Source organism: Seriola lalandi, unplaced genomic scaffold (assembly GCF_002814215.2).
Source record: "Seriola lalandi dorsalis isolate HSWRI2012SDOR001 ecotype SW California unplaced genomic scaffold, Sedor1 jcf7180002054944, whole genome shotgun sequence".
NCBI lineage: Eukaryota > Metazoa > Chordata > Actinopteri > Carangiformes > Carangidae > Seriola > Seriola lalandi.
The window spans coordinates 464,594-482,430 of NW_019525495.1; the positions used below are offsets into that span (position 1 = coordinate 464,594).

General features: G+C 38.9%; 1 protein-coding gene and 1 pseudogene across 1 annotated transcript in view; one reads left to right on the plus strand and one right to left on the minus strand.

Moving 5' to 3' along the window:
- Positions 1-247: 247 nt before the first annotated feature.
- Positions 248-4,382, minus strand: LOC147817546 (uncharacterized; annotated as a pseudogene).
- Positions 4,383-9,031: 4,649 nt separating this feature from the next.
- slc38a12 (solute carrier family 38 member 12) overlaps positions 9,032-17,837 on the plus strand; it is a 64,930-nt gene continuing 56,124 nt past the window's right edge. The window contains exons 1-6 of the mRNA XM_023393834.2: positions 9,032-9,293; positions 10,018-10,086; positions 11,076-11,197; positions 11,907-11,988; positions 15,319-15,412; positions 17,273-17,356. Of these exons, the coding sequence (XP_023249602.1) occupies positions 10,042-10,086; positions 11,076-11,197; positions 11,907-11,988; positions 15,319-15,412; positions 17,273-17,356 (427 nt within the window). The 5' untranslated portion in view covers positions 9,032-9,293; positions 10,018-10,041. The remainder of the gene's footprint in view (positions 9,294-10,017; positions 10,087-11,075; positions 11,198-11,906; positions 11,989-15,318; positions 15,413-17,272; positions 17,357-17,837) is intronic.

A 17,837-nucleotide genomic window follows, 5' to 3' on the forward strand; every position in this document is an offset into this window, starting at 1 on the left:
AGGTTTACTGATCACTGACGCCGCTCTCGCAGGTAGACGACAATAAGAACAGTGGCTGCTGTGCTACACACACCACCACGACTGCAGCAGGAAATAAACTCCTAGGTAAAACTGGCAGAATACAGATTTTGACCTGATGATGGAGCGAGATGAAAAGTTGAAGGATCACCAAAGCTATTACAATTCATCCTGAGGGGAACATGAAAACCACATGTCATGATAATCCAGCAAACAGTTGTTGAAATATTCAAGTCAAAACCACAGATGTGAACGTCATGGTGGCGCTACAGGGGAAAGTTACAGGATCACCAAAGTCAATGGGATTCATCCTCTGGAGAATGTGAATGTCTGTACTAAACTTTATGGCAAACATCCAGTGGTAGTTGAGATATTTCAGTCTGAACAGAAGTGGTGGACCGATCACTAGCATGGCTAAAAACACTGTCAGACGGTTGTGTAACTTATGGACAATGTCCAGTCCTCCTGGCAGCAGAATCTGGTTTGGACCTGAGGTAGTGGTCACAGTTGAGGACTGGACAGTCTGTAAACAAGTCTGTAGTCGCAGTACACAGTGTCCTCTGGAGGACTTTCCTTTCGTCCTCCTTTGATAGCCACACTCCTCCAGGGGAGCTCTCCGGGGGGCAGGTGGGCCTCCTCTGCGGGCTCTCTGCTCCGGAAAACCTCCAGCCTGGAGGGCTGGGTCCCGACCCGGTCCTGGATGATCCTGATCAGGCTGAAAACTCTGCTCCTGCTTGACAAAACCACCTCAAAGTTCCCTGGAAAGGAGTCGAAGGGAATGAGTCTGACACTCAGACGGATTAACCTGCACGTTGGTGACAGCTAAAACCTGACTTTAAATCACACACATTCACTTTTCTGTGGCTGTTTGGGGGTTTCGAGGTGGTATTTATATTTTTTACTTGGAAATAAGATTCCTGTGAGGCTCTACAAGTGGATCTGTAATTATGGGTTACACGACTCCACCAGACATGACATGTTTTATAGACCCTGACATATTGTCTGTGACATGTCTGCACATTGCATTCACTTCACATTGTCTACATTAATGGTAATTCAGTGAATTCAGTAATACACTGCATCATGTGTGGCAGCCACTGCAGAAACACACTGTTATTCTGTCAACAAACACACACACACACACACACACACACACACACACACACACACAAAAAAAACAATTATGGAGCCAGGTCAACAAAAAGCATCAACACCTGTGTGAAGGTCTCAGTGAGGCCTCCTCTGTTTGCAGAGCTGTTGGGTCTACATGTGTCCTGGAGCTGTAATTTCTGGGACTTGAATGTCTTGAAGGAGGCGGGTCACAGAGTGATTTACTGCTGATAGCTGAGGGTCAGAAATAACTGAGTGGTTAACCTCAGACATGGAGGTTCGGTCGCTGCAGTTTGTGGCTGAACGCCAACGCAGAAGCTGCTGAAACTGTTTTTCTTTGGGACACATCTGATGTCTGTCTGTGCTGTGTGGCTTTATTTTATTTTACATGATGTTAAAACAAGCTGCTGTTCCTTCCATTCACTCTAAATACAAGTGACTTTATGTCTGTATTTACCAGGGGCGGAGGAGGCATTCAGATCCTGCACTTGAGTAAATGTACCGCATTAGATTGTTTGTATTGATGCATCAATCGTTGCAGAATTTTACAGTTGTAGCTGCTCGAGGTGGAGCAGGTTTTAACCATGTTAAATATAGTTAGTTTAGTGCAGTGGTTCCCAATCTAAAGACTGTCTGATGAAAATCAAGTCTTTGCTAACATCCATATGATGTTTTTATGTAATACACACATATGATGAGTGAAATATTCATCAAAACCATGACTGAGTGTTTCCACATTGACCTGCAGTGAACCAATGACAGTCTCATGAAAACAGATTCAGGGTTTCATATGTCACAAGCCTAAGGAACAAATCCTGTAAACTTGTGGGAACAGGGGGCGGGGCTAAATAAACCTGAAACCTTGTCAGTACAGAGAGCCAGAGGTTACGTTAGCACAACCGCTAACACTGTATCAGCCACTGCCAGTTACAAGCTAACAAACCACATAAACAAATAAAAGATGCTAACTGCGCTAACCGTTCTGATCCGTCTGCTAGTCTCTGGTTCTGGTTTCAACAGACTCCTCATCTGAGTCTGGGTCAGACTGAGGCTCAAACATGTTTCCTCCTCTAACCATGTTGATACTCTCTGCTCTCTCACCTGTCCACCTGGAGCCAGCAGGTGATGGGCGGGGCTTAAGGCCTGATCTGGATCTCTCAATGAGGAAGTAAGAATATATGAGCTTAAGACCCAGTTTTCCTTTTTTTCACTTTTTATGTGTGAACAAAATATGAATCATAGCAGAGGGATTTTTACAGACTTTTAAACATGTCTGGAGCGGAACTTTAAAATGAAAATATTCAAATGTAAGTACCTTAAAATTGTACTTAGGTCTTGTACTTGAATAACTGTAAATATAGCTGCTGGGAAATCTTCATCTCTGTCTGTAAAATTGTCTCTAGTTTCACATTTTGTATGAATGTACTCTGACACCTGTCTGTGTCTGGGCTTAAGGGCTGATTATCAGCACATCTCTTCAAACAGGAGATCTCCTCTGATAATGGACCATCGGTCTCTGTGCTGCTGTGACTCCATCCTGACAATGATGAAAAAAATACTGAGAAAACTTCATTAAAAAATTTTAAAAAAAACAAAAAAAACAACAACAACAACAACATAAAAAAACAAACAAATGAAATACTTAGTTTTCACCTTCATCTCTGAGCCTGTCTGTTGAAGTCTTGATAACGGATCACATTGTTGTCGGTTTTCATGTGGAGCTGAAACTGCTGACGGGGGACGCCCAGCTTCATCAGACCTGCACCCAGAGACACATCGGTCAGTGAGACAGTCTGACGTGTCACAACAGTCAACTTGTACACATTAAGTCTAGGTTTGATGAGTCCTCCCTGAAATGGGAAACATCATTTAAACCCTTGTCTGCAACATTAGCATAATGTTGAGACAACTAATTCTGATTTCTTGTTTTGCAAAGAAATGTGCTTGGAAGCAAAGTGCTGTTGTGTTTTCCATTAGATAAATGACCTCAGCAGAGGCAGCGGCCTCTTTGCGCCTCGAATGTCACACTCTGTTTTGATTTTGTCTCTGCAGGATGAAATATATCTAATTCATGAATAAAACAGTGTTGAGGGGAAAAACATCTTCCAGGGCTCTTCTGTTTTGAGGTGTCTGAAACGATACAAAAGGACTGATGTTCTTTATTTGAGGATCTTATGAGCTAATGTTATAATTATATATGTGAGTCCTCAAGTCTGAACAAGTCTGCAGCACAGATACATCTCAAAGAGATGTTTGTGGAAATTACACCCTTTCCTAGTATGACCATGAAATTCTTGATAAAATATTCTGTGGTTAAGGAGGAACTTAATATAACCACCTGGTCAAATTGAAACCACTTTATTTCTGTTTTTGCAACATGAGGAGTTTTGCACCACATACTGTTGGTTTTCTTGCTTTTTGAAAAGAGGTGACTCCCAGTGAATCACAGTCTGCACCTCCTGAGCTGCAGGTCTGAGCTCCTTGGAGCCCGTCAAATGTCCTTCAGTACACATGTATAGTTTTCTCTGTGTGTCTGAAGTTTGACAGACAAAAGGGACATTGTCCGGGCTTAGTTTTCCCAGAGCCAGCTGCTCTTATCTGTGAGGGGATGAAAGGAAATGAGCCACTGCTCCCATTATCAAAAGTCTGATTCACAGTACCCTCCCTAAATACTCCAGTACAACCACACTGTGGCATTTGGTTAATACTGACTCACTTATCTCTTTCTAATTTCTTTTTTCTGTCAAGATTATCTTCATCTGACATTCTAACAGGCAGAAATGACACGGCACTTTATGAGCCCCCACAGATCCTCGGTGTATAATGCCAGAAAATTACATAATTGTTTAAAAGAGAGCAAGAAGAAGGACGGGGGGTGGGGGGGTGTTTCCCACAGATTTGGGGATGACGGCGCAGAGATAAGATCACCAAACTTGAAATCCTTCATGTAGACTGATCCACTTCGGTCTGTGTTCCTGAGGCTGAAATGCTGATCAACCTGCCGCTGATGATCAGAAAACCACTGACTCATCTCGTCCAGGAAACAATTTAGTACAATTTGACATATTGCCATAATGTAGTCCTGTTTCAGTTCAGAAATGTCAAACGGAATGAGAGACAACAAGTCATAAACATAGTGAAGCATTTAATGGGATGTGTCTGTTTCTTAGATTTCATTAATTATTTTTCTTCTCTTGCTTTTCTTTGATGGGGTGTCAGGGTGGCTTCTTTTTCTTTGTTGTGTGAGCTGGCATGTTGTCTGATCCAGGACGAGGAAGCTCTTTGTTTACAGGAGGTATGAGGTAGACTACTGTATTCACTTGAAGAACGGATGAAATGCTGTTAGTCATGCTGAAAGAAGCTGCAGTGAAATCACTGGAAGTTGTATTTTTCCATCACACTACGGTTCAAAGTATCAGGTTTCCAATAACAGAGGTTGTCAAGGGTACAAGCCAAATTGAACAACTATTAGTTGAATGTGAGGTTAGTTAACCTTTAAACAGGAAACACATTGCACAAACCATTACAGGTGTGAAACTAAAAATAAGTATGGTAGGGGTTTGCGACTTTTTTTAAAATCAGAATTTCATATTGATCCACAGACCTGTCAGATGAACTCCTTAATCAGCACTATTTTTTTTATTTTTCTATTATATATTACCTTTAGCTGTTTATTGCGATCATTAAGCTCAGCCATTTCAACTATTTATCCATTACTTTTCGTTAACTGTTTCAACTGTTTATCTGTAACTTTTAGCTAATTACTTCAAGAGTTTATTATCTGTTAGCTAATAATTATGAAAGAATCTGTTCAGTTTCAGATATCTATATCTATATCTATTTTTAGCCAACAACTTTTATCCATTACTATTAGCTGGCTATTCAAAGTGTTTATTCATCACTTTAAGCTAAGTATTTAAACCGTTTATCCATTAGCTAAAATGTTTATGTTAGCTTCTTTTGGCTAACTATTTCGACTGTTTACCCATCACTCATCAAACTATTTCATGATTCTTTTAGCTAACTATAGATCTATTTTCCCAATGTATCTGACTGTTTATCCAGGACTTTTAGTCATTTCACCGATTTATTCATTGTTTTTATTTATTTTTGAATTTATTATTGTTCATTGTTTCAATTGTTTATCCATCTATTCCAACCATTTACACATCACTTTCTGTTTTTTCAACTATTCTGCTCACTTGCTACATACACTCTTAACCTGTGGTACAGACTGACTAAAAAAAGTGGACTGTTTTTTTTTTTTAATTCAAATCTTAATTTCTATTTTTAATCTCTATTCTTTTCAAAGTGCTACTTCACAATATTTCCATGTAGCCCCAAGAAACTGCAGAGGTAGCCCCTCGGGTACAAGTATCCCCAGGTGGGAAACACAGAAGAATAGGTCCAGACGAATGAAAAAGGATGGAGCTTGGATCTGTATTGTACAGTAGATTGGAAGTGTATTTTGTTAGTGATCTTGTTATTTGTTCATCTATGACTGGACATACACCACAAAAAACTTTAAGATCTGCAGACACCCTGATTTACGATGCAGTCGAATGATGAATCTTGCTATATCCCAGCAGATTCCACATCACAGCAACAGTGACGAAAAGAAAGAATAGCTATGATGGTTTCGCGATGGCTCATCCTTCCTACTCATCTTAAACAATGAAGGCAGGAAACAAAGGCAGTGACCAGTTAAACACTATGAGGGCGAGTGAGCTCACTGCTGTCCCTGGCTTCCTCAGTCCCAGTCAATGTTCCAGTTTATGCCAGTCACAGGACTGGGAGCTGGGGAGGGTTCCTGAGATCCAGCCCCCTCCCTCAGACTCAGACAGGAAATCCCATCTGGAGACGAAGGTGGACGAGGAAAGACTGACTTGGAGGGGAGCCAGTCAGGATGCCTCTGAGTCTGGGCAAAGCCTGACTCACTGTGAAAGACGAATATCGTTTAGTGAAAGTAGTAATACCATGATGGAAGTAGATACAGTTGTAGTTGAAAGTTCATACCAGTTGTAGAACAATTAGTCAATTAAAAAAGTGGAAATATAAAGAGAAATAAATGAAAGAATAAAAATTAAAAAAGTAACTTAAAGAGAAAGAAGTGATGAACCCGGCTGGGACGCACTTGTTATTCAATGCTTTTAACTTCAAAAGTCACAATTGGGCATTGAACTACAAGTGCTCCCAGGCAGGTTCATCGCTTTTTAGTGTCCCCTGTAAACACTTATTTGAAGATGTTTTCTGAATCTGTTTGTGTTTTGTCTATTTGCACGCGTTTTCTTAAGTTGCAGTGCGTTGAGCTCTCAGGTCCATCATAATCGAGAGGCACAAATAAATCACAAATTGACACAAATTTACAATAAATAGACACCTCACCTCTGAGGATGAAAATCAAGGAAGGAAAGACATTAGACTGCGAATTAAAAAGAGCTTTAATAATCTTCTGTTTCTGACAGAAAACATGACATGATCCGTTTGAGAATAAATGTGACACACTCTTTCATCTTTGCTGTTTCCGGGAGTCTCGTGCATATTCATGCCTCTCCAACAGGCAGATCACTTCAAAGTAAGTCTCAGATTTTACCAACCACTCCTCTTCAAATGGAGAACCACAGGTGTGCTGGTGGTATGTGGAGAGCGGGGTGGGGGTTGAGGACTGGGCTGTCATTTTATATCTTTTCTTTTTTTTTTTTGTACTCTGAGTGCTAAAGTGTGCGCTCATGCAGCACAAAATTCAAGAAAAGTTTCCTGCAGTCACTCATGCAGGTCTTTTTGTATTCTGAAGTATTCATATCCTTGAGTAAAAGTAACAATACCACTATGTTAATAAACTCCATTATGAATACAGGAGTGAATTAAAAATGTAAAGTAAAAGTATATAGTAGTGGTAGTATTATTAGCAAAATGCACTTGAAGTAAACTACTCACTGCAGAAAACTGGCGCCTGTGTGAGTTACTGTTGCATAGGTGGAGCTAATTTTAAGTATTTTAAATATATATATTATTAAACATTTAATGTATAAAAGCTAAGAAAATACCCCAAAATTTGTACAAATGTTTGGTCTGACCAAAAGTCCCAAAACTAAACATATTCAATCTAAAATTATATAAATTCAAATAATTCAATTCAATTCAATGGTATTTGTATAGTCCCAAACAATTTGTCTTCATAAATGATTTTCAGGATTATTTGATTATCAATGCATTATATTTTGTAAGATGAGCGTATATGTTTTACATGAAAAATCTTAATTGGTAAAGTAGGCTAACTACATCTGTCAGATAAATAACCATACGAGTGACAGGTATCTGAATTCAGTTTCCTTAAAAGAAAAAAAATAAATTACATTTAACTTACAAAGGTCTTAACTGTGTCAGAAGAATAAATGAGCAGCTGGTTTGCCTCATCACTTCAGTTTATTCTAGTTTATACTCATTTTAAATACAGCAAATACACCACAGCGGTGTTTCTGCATAATCTGCAGGGTTCATTGTAAGTGTATTGTTCCTTTTAGTGAACACAAGCAAAGCTTTTAGTCATTTTGAAGCATCCTGCACTTCCGCAGATTAGTACTGCAGTGAAGCTCATGATGTGTTTGGTTAAAGCTCCCTCTGCTGGATTAAAGAAGAACAAACCAGGACAGGAGGAGGGTTCAGAGAGAAGTAAGAGGAGAGAACAGAATCACTTTGTTTTAGCCTTATAACCCACTTCACTTGTTTGTTTGTTGTTTTGTCATATTCTCTGCCCGATTCAAAAATAAATAAAAGTAATATTCTGTTTTTGTTGTTGAATCTGCCCTTCACAAATTTGTCAGTGTCAATATGCCAAGCATTAACTCAGCACTGACTCAACATGGATTACTTTGTTTTGTATTTTGTTTTCTCACCATCCCATAGAAAGGAAATATCCTCATATAATTGTATAACATCTGGGGAGTTGAGTGGGTGGTTTATTTCATTATATCTCCTCAAGTCATGTTTATTTTGTTGTTAAGTAAAACATCTAATCTCCTTGGTTTGCTCCCACATGTTATATATTTAACAAACTAACCCTTTTTCCCCCATTAGTTCCTTTACTCTCTGCCCTTTATAGTCTGTTGTCTTCCCTCCCCACAATGTATTATTGAAATCACCACACCATATTACCTTATTTCCTTGTTCTGGCCTTTTCAGTTCTTCTATTGTAAGTATTTTACAGGGATTATATAGATTTATAACAAGAATCTTTCTTTTGTCCACACAATAAACATCTGGTTTCTCATTTAACAGCTGTATGTGCACTATAGTTTTCAGCCTTGACTTCTTGTCTGTTGCAAAGTAACATTTACAATCTTGTCATTAAATGCCACAAAGTTGAACTTATCCACCATAAATGTATCATCTTTTACTGCACACTTATGTGAACACGTTATAGTGTTACAGTGTGACGCCGCTGTGGATGCACGCAGAAAAACAGCACTGACAGGTGTGTGCATGTCATATGACATGAATACGTGTCATATGACATGAATACGTGTCATATGACAGGACATACTGTTGAGTGGTTAATCGTTTTGATAACTTTGGCAGCACGGGGGGACGGGTTCAAACAAATCCGGAACAAGGTGATGTAAATTGTTGCTGACTTTACCAACGTGCAGTCATGTAATGTTCAATACACTGGAAATCATGGTCATCCATAATGGTAAACATGCTGTTACCAGTGTAGGGAAAAGGCAGAGACAGCGGTGATAAACAAATATGCACTCATATTGTGATTCGACAAAAATATTATTTGGTCTTAACAATAAAAGCTTTATTATATCAACCACCGACTGCAATAGAGGCACGACGGAGAACGTTTTACTTTGAAAGCGAGTACCGGAAGTTTGAGTTTGTATGAAAGTGAACTTCACGCGTGTTCATGCGGGAGCAGGTCAGCTGTTTGGTTAGTTTACTGCCTCCAGTCAACCTACTGTTGGAGCCTTGTTAGCCCATGGAAAAGTGGCTCCATATAAGCTTTCCTCCAGCTATCTAAAACCGAAACAGCTCATGTTAGCTTGGTTGCAAGGCTCTGCGTTTTTTAGCTAGCTCCTGTGGATTTGATACGGCAGACAGTTTGGAGCAAGCTGCTAGCCTAGCAGCTAAGTTAGCAAGAAACACTGGAAAGGAGTAAGGTAAGCAGTCTTCAATTTTGTTTTCAAGAAAGACACCCGTGTAGCCGCCCACAGGATAACCTAAACAGTTTCCCACGTTTATCGGCATTCATAAAATGTCAGAAGTGAAATGTTGAAAATGTTGAAATGTCAAGTCTTTATCCATATGTTAGATCTCTACCAACCTGTGCTGCCAGTTGCTTTGCTAGCAAGCAAATATCAGCTCATCGAGATCAACAGTGACTTATACACAATTTTATTCACCCGGAGAGCTTCTGTAGGCATAAGTAACTCTGTAACGCTTAAACACTGTCATGAATCAAATCTCTGCCACCAGACCGTACACTACTCGGTAGACAAATGATAAAAAAACATGTTTGCATTGAAATGTGTGCCGTTTAGTGAATCGTGTTTATGCCGAATTCAAAAGTGGAGCTGAAAGTGTAAGAAAAGTCGCAAATGAAATGTTTAATTTGTCGGCTTTTGTGCCAACCTTATCATAAATATTAAATTGCAAGATATGTGATCGCAGTTCTTTAATACACGGCATCCACTTGTTGTGTTTTTTTCTATTACGCTCTGAACTTTTTTTTTCTTATTCGTATTTTTTATATTATAGACCTTGCGCAACCTGTTTTGTCAATGCTGCATTTAATATGCCAATAAAGCAAATGTAAGTTTAAAAAAAAAAAAAAAAGTCACTATAGCATGCTTCATTTACCTCTCTGTTTTTTTTCTCCTTCAGGTCAAGACCAGTGTCATCAAAACCATGGCAGGTGGAATTACAGAGACCGGGGAACCCTACTCCGCCTTTGTGAGTGTCATGCAGAATGCCCTGATAAATTCCTAATTTCTTTTTCATCATCTAAGGTCAGGCACAAGTTTAACCACCTTGTAACTGTAAAGGGAGAGCTCTGTAAATATGGGTTATTATCCAAATAAATCTTTTAGTAGCTAGGAGCTTCTCTGAATCCGAATGGAGCAAATGAAAACACTGCAGCCTTTCATTGATATGAACCGAAGAAGCTGTAGCGTTCTGCTCGGGTGACTTGCAGCTGCTTTAACTTTTACCTGGTGGATTGTACTGAACTACATACCTTTATTGAGCAAATTAATTTTCCTGCTCTATATATACTTTGTAAATGTACAACAGGAAAAACTGACATTTTTATTTAGGTTATCAAATCATTAATGTCTTTGTAAAAAGAGATGGTACACATGAAAGTACTGCTAAAAATGAAGAGGAAACTACTCTACTTGCACATCCTCTTTTTTTTTTTTTTGTTTAACACACCAGGCCTCTTTATGGTCTGGACTCTGTTTTGACAGCTAACTTAACTCCCTGACTTTGCTTACATCGGCATGTCCTTTCCACGCACACATGAAGTCCTGCTGGTCAGATGTTTTTTTCCAGGAAGCTGAAGCTAAAGCTTTGAATCATTAAAACACTCTGCTACCTGATAGGAGTAAGTGCTGGCTTGTAATCTCCAGCTGTCTTCCTTGACAATGGTTGACTTTATCAACCAGGGTTCTGAGGAACACCCGATACTGTAATGCTTGAGATTTTGGACTTATTAAAAACCACAGTAAATAAGTCATTAATATTAGATGAAATTTCATTGATCCCCATAGAGAAATGTCAGTAATTGCAGCAGCAAAACTTAAGGGTTGTAGTGGGAGTAAAATGAAATCTAAGGATAAACAATGCAGTAGCAAATGAAAACCTGTGAGAGTTAAATCTCAGTAGGGTCATGTTGGACTTGTACATGTCTTTACCCTCTGTCCTGCTCATTCCCTCCACAGGTGGGGCTGGTGTATATGTTCAATCTGATTGTGGGAACCGGAGCTCTGACGATGCCCAAAGCCTTTGCTACAGCCGGTTGGGTGGTCAGCTTAGCACTCATCTCATTTTTAGGATTCATGAGGTAATTCTCGTTCAACCCCAGACTCAGTTTGGTGGATATCCACTCCCCCACTTCCTTTTCATTTCTCACACCTGTCCTTCTGCATGCAACAACAGAAACAACGTAGACATGGAGTTGAAGGCTGACAGTTTTTTTTTTTTTTTTTTTTAAACCAACATTTGAATTATTTTGTAGTTTATATTTAGAGTCAGTTTTAAAACAACACAGCATCTGTTTGAATATGATGTTTATTGCCTCCTAAGATAAGCATGATTATTCACAAGACTCAAATATCAAATATGGATCTAATAATACATTGAAGGATGATGATATCTACTACCACTAGATGTCGCACTAGACCACCAACATCTCAGACCAAAACAAATGCTTCTTCAGTCACACCCCTACCCCCTCCCTTGTTGTTCTCAGTAAGGTGTTGTTACGAAGCCCAGTGAACGCTTCCACTAAATGCACAACAAGAAGCAGAGCTGCATAAAGTTAGAGGAGAAGCTCTGACTGTTTCCTGAGTGATCGAATAAAAAATATATATATTTTTAAGGAAAGTGTAAATGAATCCACCTGCTGTTGAAAACAAAGTTTCCAACATAATGTTGGAATGGTCAAGGCCAAAATGATGATTGAATAGTTTCATTGTAATGTATTTAACCACCAGTTAAAGTCATCAAAAGCAACTTGTTAACCTGTTGTGTCTTCTTGTCTCCCCTCCCAGCTACATGACCACCACTTTCGTGATTGAGGCGATGGCGGCGGCCAATGCTCAGCTGCGCTGGAAGAGGAGAGAGCAGGAGGAGGTAAGATAATAACCTCTGAGACGGAGCAGGGTCTTACTCTACATTTAAGTATATTTAATGGGCTGTTAGCTGGATGGATGGTTCTGTATTTGCTGTAAGAATGTGCCAGACAAACCAAATATTAAAGAAGTAAATGTTCCTCTCTGTCAGGGGGAGTTTGTCTAATAAGACATTAAGCCAAACACTATTTACACCCTGCAGGCAAAAAAGTGGAACTAATGTTGGTATAAATGCAGCGCAGGGACATTTCCAGTTCTTAGCTCTGGTTAATGTGCTTACACGTCTTGTTCTGACAGGTTGAAGCTTGTTTAGGCAGCTAATAACCGAATGAACCTCACTTCATCTTTTATGTTTCAAGGAAACATATATCCATAAAGTAAACAAATAAACATAAATCCAGAGTGTTTTCAGTCACGGAGTGTGATGCTAATTTTCTAGCTGTGTGTTTATACTGAGTGTAGACTCCGAAGCTGTGTCACTTCTTTATTGATTACAACAAACAGATGACTGACAGGAGTCATGGCTGATGTGTAAAACTGCAAGACGGATGAATATCTTTTTTCAAATTTGACACAAACATTCACTTGGGCTCAAAGATGAAATGATTACATTTTGGTGGGGAAAGGTCAAAGTTCAAGGTCATGGTGACCTTGCTGTCTTATATCAAAGGGAATATCATTACATAACGGTCACTTGGACTCGAGGATGAATTGATTAGAATTTAATGTCCAAAGGTCAAAGGTCACTGTGACCTCACAAAACATGTTTTTGGCCATAACTCACAAATTCATACACTAATTATCACACAATTTAACACAAATGTCTAACAGGATAAAATGATGAAGTGATGACATTTTATATCCAAATGGTCGAAGGTCAACTTCAGTGTGACATCATAATGTTCTGTAAAAACACTTCTGGCCGTCATTCAATGCTGTAATTGATTCTGACCATATTACCTGCATCTTGGCTGATTGGCAGAGGCATACAACCAGGAGGTGGTGATTCTAGTTGTTTTAGATGAACAATAGCAGACACCTGAGTCTCTCTTCAACTTAGTTAACGTTGTCTTCACTATCAGTAATCTGCAGTTGCTTTAGATACTTGTAGCAGAAAAACAGACGCAATCTGAACTGACCAAACACAGTTCTTGTTGTTTCCATGTGTTATCTCTGTCGCTGCCATAAAGACTCAGAACACATCTCAACAATATATATAACATAGGTCTAATTCTTTTTTAGACATATTAATGTGGAAAAGTTAGAGATTATAACTTTAACCGTATAAAACACTTAAACATTTACAGTGTCCTGGTATCTCTGCAGCACCAAAGCTGAGTGAGCTTTTTTATTTTATCTTCGTTATTTGATCTGAAGCTATTCATCACATCTCTTCTTTCACATTTGACCTTCTGTTGACAGAAACAATAACTGTTGTCATTAATCCCAGTAGACATCACCAGACTGTAGAATATTTCATGTTAAATTCTCCTTTTAATTGGAAGGTCTATATTTTTTTTTTTATTCAGAAGGATGTTGTTTTATTGTGGATCCTAGCACAAGTTCCTCTTGCCACCCCTCTATAAGGAACCCAATTGAGATGAAGCTATCAGTGCAGGACTGTACTCGATTCCCCGGTCTTCAATCATTTTTTTTTTTTTTGACTAAGAAAAAGACTTTCTAACTGGCTCAGCCTTTGCTTTTTGTTTCTCCTGTGGTGCAGAAGTCATCTTGCTTAATGCCTGTGTGTTTCCAGTTGAGGAGTTATGAGCCTGAGGACAATAGCCTGGCTCTAACTGAGCCCCAAACTCTCGGCCTTGATTCATGGCTCCTGTACTCCCCTCGGCATTTTCCTCCCACATAATGGAAAACAAGAGAGGGAGGAAACTGGAAATGTTTACCACTGAATGCTTTTTATTTCTCTCAGCTTGAGTGAAGCCTATTAACAGAAAAATGTTTGTTTTTGTTTTTCTATTGTAAAGTGATGTATCATTATGTGTTTTCAGAAGTTTATTAGGTTCAAACTAGAGACCATGTTTCTGAGGACGGTCCCTCTGTCGGTCAGTTCATATGGAAAACCAGGGAGACTTACAGGAAGAGATGAAGTGCAGTATTGAGTTGTGGCCATGTGATGAGAGCAGAGCTCTTTACAGAAGCTCCCAGCTGTGAGTGGCTGTAACTGATCTAATGTATCACATAATTGGTTGGGAATGATGCTCTGATTAGATGGTTGATGTGTAGCACTGGCTGCTGAGATCGCCCTCTGCTGGAGGTATAAGTGAAATGCGACTGGATTGTGTTACTATCCATTCTTCATGACGCTTCAACATGGACTGTATTCTGAGAAATTCTCTCCCCAGATGTTAAAAACAAATCCAGCAAAAATGAAGGAAGTTCTGTCAGCGCTTTATTTTGATCGTAACAATTTCCTGTGTTGTTTGGTCCTAATTACAGGCAAACTACTGACTGCATTTTAAACAGTTGTTAGTTTAGTTTAGCAGATGCTTCCATTTAATCCCATGTAAATGGATATTATCCTCTCTATTAGGACTGCAATGAACAATAATTTATTAATCTTCATATATTGTTTCTCAATTTATAAAATGTCATGAAATGTTGAAAAAAGGGCCATCAAAGTTTCCCAAAGCTCAACTTTATGTCTTGAAATTCCTTGTTTTGTTCGACCAACAATCCGAAACCCTGAAAATTCAACTGATGATCGCAGAAGACAGACAAAACAAACACATTTTAGAATCTGAAGTCGTGTAATGTAATACATTTTTGCATTTTTCTTAAGTAAAAAATGACTCAGAAATAGTTTGCTGCAAAACTTTATGTTGCTGATCTAATTGATCAATCAACTAACCATTGCAGCTCTACTCTATATTCTCCTGTATCTTGAATTGTATTTTAGCCTGTAGACAAATTTCACATTTGTCTACAGTCTGTTTCCCGCCGCTTACTCGTTGTTTGTCACACATCCATTAGCTCCTGTCGCTCCTCATCTTCGTTTCCCCACCCGTGTCCCAGCCAACATGTCACTTATCAATTCAGCTGATCACACTCGCAGAGTTGACCAGCGTTGACAGCTAATTGATATCAATCCGGAGAGAATTTTTGAAATGATAAAAAGCGACGTATCGGTGTGCGAGCTGTGAGCGGTCCTCCGTTCTCCAAAGTGCTCCTCAGCTGTTGCTTGTAATTTCCAGATGTTGCCTTCCCCTGTGTCATATACAAGAGCAAATAAACACTGCATTAATAGCTTGTAAACTGAAATTAGGAAAACATGCAGCCAAAACAGAGCTTTACACGCTCCTATCATCTTCCTCAGATCGACGACAGCGACTCCACGTCTGAGTATTCGGATGATGATGTCATGGGCCGAGGCCGATCGGAGCCGGAGACGAAGCCCATCTTGTCTGTTCGTGAGTATCATCAGTGCAACAAGTGTTTGTAGGAAATATATTAGTGCAAGCGCTGACAGCAAACACAAGGTTAACCCTGCTGGTTTAGCAGCATCCTCCAAAAGTGATTCATGTAACTGTTTCCTGACCCTTTGGATGTATCTATCATGACGGGATGGATAAAGAATTATTTAATAGGAACATCAGAGAAAATGGATTAAAATACTTTTAGTTGACATTTGTACATGTTTTTCATTAAAAATAATTTTAAGAATTTTAAATTAATCAAGATGTTTCAATGGACATCAGAGTATGTTTTATTACTGTTTAAATATCTACCAAAGATAATCATGTGGTAAAATATAAAGAACTAAACTAACAAATATTTCAATCATTGGTTAATGTCCTGATTATTTGTCTTGATTTAGCATTTAATCGTCGGGTTAAAATAATAATAAAAATAAATCATCACATCTTTGTGTGACCAACAGTCCAAAACCCAAAGATATTCAATTCACTGTAAGTCAAAAGTAAAAGCAGAAAATTAACATATTTGAGGTCCTGGAACCATCAAATGTTTATTCCTTTTGCCTGGAAAATGGCTTAAACTCACAGTGTTGGCATGAAATAGTGTGGTATCATGGGAGTTGTCCTCACCACATTACCCTCAGACCATGTGATTATAACCATTAAAAACCCTGAATAAAGCAGATTCACATTTAAGTCAGTGATTCACCAACGCTGTATGGAGCACAGAGACGAAGAGTTGGAGCTGAGAGTGATGCTAACCTTTGTTTGGACTGTTTCTCTGATAACTTATGAACCAGACGTTCAGGAGGTTTTTACCAGCAGCTGAATTATCCACAGAGGTGTCCTCCTCTCCATAACAAACAAACCAGGGGATTAACACCAGTAAACGAATAAAGCAGTTTCACTTTTACAAATCAGTGATTCACCAACGCTCTTCAGTGACACAGCACAGGACGTCTCCAGCAGCTGGGAGCTGAGCTGTTAAATACTCAGCTTTTTTCTCTGATAACGTCAGATCCAGACGTCCGATGACTAACATCTTTCATCTTGTTCAGATATACAGTTGAAAACCACCAAGGTGTAAAAACTGTATTCTAAAGATGTGACTTAAGACTGAATAAAAGTCATTTTAGGGCTTCTGTCAGACAAACTGACACATGGTCATAGAGGATATGATGTCATTGACAGGCGACCAAATGATTGGTTAACATGATTAAAATCACAGATTTCCATGTAAGAACACAACAAAGTTTTTTCAGACATTTTAATTTGGAAAAGTTCCATATAACTTAGAGTGATTAAAAAAATATAGCTGGGACTTTATCTCCTGTTAGTTGACTAATAAATTAAAAAAATAATTGCTCTAAAAATAATTGTAGAGACTGTTTTCATTCGTTTTAGTTTAAACGTCAAATCTCAGCATTTTTGAATAGTGAATAATAATTAGTACAGAAATAAATAAACAGTTGATCTATTGGTTGATTGACAGAAAATGAAATCATTAACGGTTTTGACCATCAGTCTTTTAAGTCCTTCAGTTCCAGCTTCACAAACATGAGGATTTGCTGCTTTTCTCAGTTTTATATCTTGTATAAATTGAATATCTTTGGGTTTTTGGACTATTGGACAAGGTGAGCTGTTACGAGCTGTCACCTGAACTCTGGGTATTTTGAATTGGCATTTTTCACAATTTGTTGAATCTCAGCAGTAATCTCATAAAGTAGCTTACAGACCAGTTTTGAATCCATGTGATGTGTATATTTTTTTTAAATCATCAGACTGCTCTTTGACATTTACCCACCTCCACTGTGAATGGTACTCACTGCAGATGATGTTTTACTGTTTCCACAGAGAGATCAGGAGGTCACGCCGATCATTTCGACATTGTGGAGCGGGTCGAGATGGGTCAAATGGCCTCCATGTTCTTCAACAAAGGTAATATTCTTCTGGCCTCTGGCTTCTACTCTCACTGACTGTTATTCAATTACCTGCAGACACCACCATCGTTAGCCACGTGTAACATTTATGGAGGAGGAGTGAAGGTTGTGTGGGATCATTCCTAAAAGATTCTTTTTACACCTTTTATGTCCGTTCTTCACGTCCACAAAGGAAGGCTACTGGCTGTTTAATTGGCTGTGATTATATATGGTGAAATTGCCTTTGGTTGTAATTACCTTTTTCAGACCCCATGATGACTGTTAATCTCCCCGTTGTGCATGTGTATGTGAGGGGGTACATCCTGTACTTGTGGCAACGACAGTGAGGCTTCCACCTGAATGATCTGGGAGCTAATGAACCTTCTGCTAACGCACACTGAAAGCAAACTCACCTTGAAGCAGAGACAGAAAACCTTGCAGCTTTACATTCCTCATTCATATCAGTACATTGTCCTGGCTATGTCCGCATGCAGCCCCCC